This window comes from Quercus suber, unplaced genomic scaffold (genome assembly GCF_002906115.3).
Source record: "Quercus suber isolate HL8 unplaced genomic scaffold, Cork oak 2.0 scaffold_724, whole genome shotgun sequence".
In the NCBI taxonomy this organism is placed as follows: Eukaryota; Viridiplantae; Streptophyta; class Magnoliopsida; order Fagales; family Fagaceae; genus Quercus; species Quercus suber.
This window is the reverse complement of record NW_027070164.1, coordinates 157060-161669: the sequence shown is the minus strand read 5'-3', so window position 1 is coordinate 161669 and position 4610 is coordinate 157060. Positions and strand designations below refer to the sequence as shown.

General features: G+C 35.6%; 1 protein-coding gene across 1 annotated transcript; it reads left to right on the top strand.

The window, feature by feature from the left end:
* Positions 1–1102: 1102 nt before the first annotated feature.
* LOC111989570 (receptor-like protein 44) lies at positions 1103–2905 on the top strand. Its single transcript, XM_024021363.2, has one exon. The coding sequence runs from the start codon at positions 1660–1662 to the stop codon at positions 2473–2475; it is 816 nt and encodes a 271-aa protein (XP_023877131.1). The 5' UTR covers positions 1103–1659; the 3' UTR covers positions 2476–2905.
* The last annotated feature ends 1705 nt before the right edge of the window (positions 2906–4610 follow it).

The window sequence follows — 4610 nt, the reverse complement described above, 5'->3', positions numbered from 1 at the left end:
ACAAAAATGATGTCGTCCGTTGAATTACGTCCAATGGGAGTGTTGGGTATGTTCAATAATGTAGTATTATTGGGTATGTTAGTAGGATTTATTAGTATATCTAATTGTATAATTAGAGTGATTTACCAACAACAAAAAAATTAAAAGAAAAACTTTTCCCTTACTTCTTTTTCCAAGTTAGTACTTTTCTACAGTAAATTGGCATGAGTAGGAGACTCCGAAACCTAATTATTTGGGCTATTACCTACTTATGAAACAAGTCCACATGCTGGTAAGAAATTGACAAAGGCAGATCTCTTTTTTGAATAAACTTTGAATCAGTGGAGCTCGTCTTTGTTATTATCCTATCAAGACATTTACCCATGCCCAAAATTCTATATTTAATCAATAATTGACGGATACTGCATCCATTAATCCCTCCTAATGTCAAGCAGCTCCTTTCAATTAATCGTTACTAGTCTGAATGTCAAAACTATGATGAATTCGGAAGAAAATTAGTTTATTACATTCTCAAATGCGTTTTCACTTTCTAACTTCTAATTTAAAATAAAAAAAGTTGTTTCACTTCACCATCTCTATCCTTACCCTCTCACACACGCATGCTTATGATACATAGATTGAAGAAAAAATGTTTTAAGAAGATATTAGACTACACCGTAACTGTGGTGTCACATGACATAGGCGCAATGAGTCTGTACTGAATATCTCATTTTTATTCCAAAAAAAGAGTATTAGACTATCTGTGCATTTGGCATAACTTAAAATTTTAATTTTTTTTACTATTTAGTTTATTTTTACTACTATTCATGGACCTCACTGTATTTTTTTGTGCTATTTATGGGTCCCACTATATTATTTCAGCTACCTTTTAGTTTTATCTTCAGTATTTTTAAGTAAAAAGTTTTTAGTTTCAACAAAATAAGTCATTTCTAAACAAACATTATATGTAACTCTCTTTTTTATTTTTCCTTTTTTTTTTTTTTGGGTAATCCAAGGCACATAAGCTAATTAAAGCTTGTGAATGACCAAGAATCTCAGGACCCAAACCCAAACCGAAACTTCCCAGGCCCCCCCACCCTCACCACTCCTCTCAATATGACTTTCTCATTCCCCCCACCCCCTTTTCTTCCTTCTTCTACTACTATTTATTATACTTCTAGTGCTCCCCCATTAAAGTTTACTACCACACCCACACCTACACCTCTGCCTCCAAAACTTAGAATTTGGTGACACCACTCTCTCTCTCATATTCTTGCTAGCATAGCAGAAGTTACAGAAACACTAGTCAAAATAAACCAACCTCTCTCTTAGTTTTCTTTCTTGCTACAATTGAATTTTTATCCATAGGGATTTTTATATATATTAAACAAAAAAAAAAACACAGGTGTTCCTTGGCAACAGAATATTAAAGAAAATAGTCAGTAGATTCCAATCTCTCTCTCTCTCTTGCTTGCTCTCTCCCGCAACAGTCTGTCTTTCCCAGAAGACCAAACAAGACTTAAACAAACCAATCTTTTTTTTTTTGACAAAAGCAAAAACAAAAACAAAACAGAAACAGTCTTTGAGAATTAGACGAACTCCTCTCTCTCTCTCTCTCTCTTTTTGTGTCTGTGTCTGTCTCTCTCTCATTTCTTACCTAACTAGCAATAGCATAGCTAGATGGGTCTTTGGACTCGGCATCTTCTTCTTCTTCTCCTCCTGTCTCTCCTTGTCTGCACTTGCTTCTCAGATCCAAGCGACGAGCTTTGCCTCACCCACCTAAGCGAGTCCTTATCAGACCCCACAAAATCGCTTCAAAACTGGACCAAGACCACCTTCTCCAACCCTTGTTCTGGCTTCACCTCGTATCTCCAAGGCGCAACTTGCAACAATGGTCGAATCTACAAGCTCTCTCTCTCAAACCTCTCTCTCAGAGGCTCTATCTCTCCTTTCCTCGCTAACTGCACTAACCTCCAAGCCCTTGACCTCTCCTCCAACGCTCTCACTGGTCCAATCCCCCCAGACCTTCAATACTTAGTCAACCTTGCTGTACTCAACCTCTCCTCTAACCAGCTCACCGGTCAGATCCCACCTCAGCTCACATTGTGTGCTTACCTTAACGTTATTGATCTTCACGATAACCTTCTCACAGGCCAAATTCCACAGCAATTGGGTATTCTCGCTCGTCTCAGCGCTTTTGATGTTTCTAATAACAAACTCTCTGGTTCCATACCCACCTCGCTGGTGAACAGGAGTGGGAACTTGCCGAGATTCAATGCTACGTCGTTTGATGGAAACAAGGATCTTTATGGGTACCCTTTACCGCCTTTCAAGAACAAAGGGTTGTCAGTGATGGCCATTGTTGGGATCGGATTGGGAAGTGGGTTCGCTAGCTTGGTACTCAGTTTTACTGGGGTGTGTATATGGCTCAAAGTTACAGAACACAAGATGGCTCTTGAGGAAGGCAAAATTAATCACCTTATGCCCGATTATTGAGCTGGGAAAATTGATCGCAGATGAGATTATTGAGCTGAAAGTGATGAGTTTAAAAAAAATTTCAGGTATGTTTTTGATACAGGTGAGGTTTGGGCTAAGTCTTAATATTACTATTATTTTTTCTTCTTCTTTCTAATGGGGTTTTATTATTAGATACTCTTTTACTAATTTGTGGAGGGATTTTTCTTTTTCCTTTTCCTTTTCACCTTCTGTCTTAACCAATTTGGTTTTCTTTTCTTTTTTGGGGAATCTCTATTTCTTTTGGGGATTGATTATCTATATTTAGTAATTGCTTAACAATCAACATTGTATAAATCCAATTCAAACATGAGGCATATGATCAGTGAAATAGTGCAGTTGTAATTGTCATTTTTCCTCTCTTTGATGTAGTGTAAGCATACAGTAATGTAATGCTTTTGTTGTTTCTTTCTCTCTCGCTGTCCGTCTATGTCTGTGAGCGTGTGTGGTAGGGTAGGTTGAGACTTCGGTGGGTCTGTTGGGTGAAGAACTCTGCATCGTGCAATTTTGTCTGGCAGCGTAGTATGATACATATGCATACAAACAACTGGCTTGCAAATTTTTATATATCCGAAACTGCTGGCATTTAATATTAATGCACTTTTACATATTTGTAGTTTTAGTGTTTGCTAAATGTAAGACCAAGTCCAACTCGTGGTTTATCGGTTTGGAAAAAAATGTCGATCTCTGATCGATGCATTAAATAAGTTGGAGGTTTGCGCTGCTTAGGCCAACATTCCGGGCACTTTGCTAGCGACTTGTTTTACTTGGGCTTTGTGTTCAATGCTCTCTCTAATCTCTATATAGGTGCATGTTAAGACTACAAAATTCAGTAATTTTTACATCAAGTTACAGCTTTCTAAACCTTGAATTTGAAGTTCAATTCTGTCAATTATGCTCGAGAATAATACCCCGCAGTAATAATGTTAACAAAACCAATAATGTTATGCCGATCGAGCAAAAAGAAAAAAAAAATGTTACACAAGCTTTCAAAAATTAATGATTAGTTAACATGGGTGAGGTGGTTCAGTGTTTACATTATTTGTTCTATTGCAATTACTTACTGGGTTTAGGTTGTTTTAGGCTGGCTTGCTTTCCGCTCAGTGTATTTATTTACTAAATCTCTCTTTCGGTAAACGTGGGCCTAGGCTACTAGCCCTGGATTTTTTGGAGTTCTCTAGGGTTAACTTTGATTTGCTTTACTATTACTTTTAGATGAGTGATATTAAGAAAGTAATATATTTGTTTTCACTTACAAGTCACAACTTGGCATCTATCGGCGTGCCTGGCTTCCTCTCCTCGCTCAAACAGACTTTTAGAGTTTAATATGGAAGCAAAGTTCCTATCAAAAAAAAATAATACGGAAGCAAAGTTTGAAATTCGAGTGTAAATTACTAAATTCTTTTACAAAAGAAATGGGTGGCCATACTTTGAACTTAAGCACTATTTGAGAATTGTTTATTTTACTGAAATTAAAATTTTTTTGCTAAAAATATTATAAATAAAGGTAAAAGTTAGTTGAAATAGTGTAGTGGGGTTTATAAATAGTACAAAAAGTATAATAGGATTCATAAATAGTAGCAAAAATAAATTGAATAGTAAAATAAATTAACAAATTATAATTTATCCAAACGCACACTTAAAATGGCATCTCTTAGCACAATTATTTTATAGTAAAATTTCAAAATAGTTCGTTTGACACCAATTTATTTGATTATTTTTTGTGCTAAAAGTTGGTCATTTGATGGGCAAATTTCAAAAAAATCTTTGAGGAAATCCAAAACTAGAATAATAACTTAAAAATTTACTCCACAGTGATACAAAGTACAAACAGCTTTTTCTCCTAAGAAAAATAAATGTAAACAGTTTTCTACTTCGTCCGCTAATGACTCAGTGAGCATCAAACCTTGGGTTTACTGTTCTATAGGGGAAAGGTATCTAAATAAAAATATTTTAACCCTTCCTAACAAAGTGAGGCCATCATCTGCGTTAAGATCTTTTGCTTTTAAAATATTTTTAAAAAAATTGCTATTCATTCAAATAAATAAATAAATAAAAATTTGATAACGCTTGCATTAAGACCTGGGACTTTTTATGGCCTGTGTGTGGAGTGTTCC

Excerpts from the sequence above, each read along its gene's own strand:
- LOC111989570 (XM_024021363.2), top strand. The coding sequence starts at position 1,660 with ATGGGTCTTTGGACTCGGCATCTTCTTCTTCTTCTCCTCCTGTCTCTC.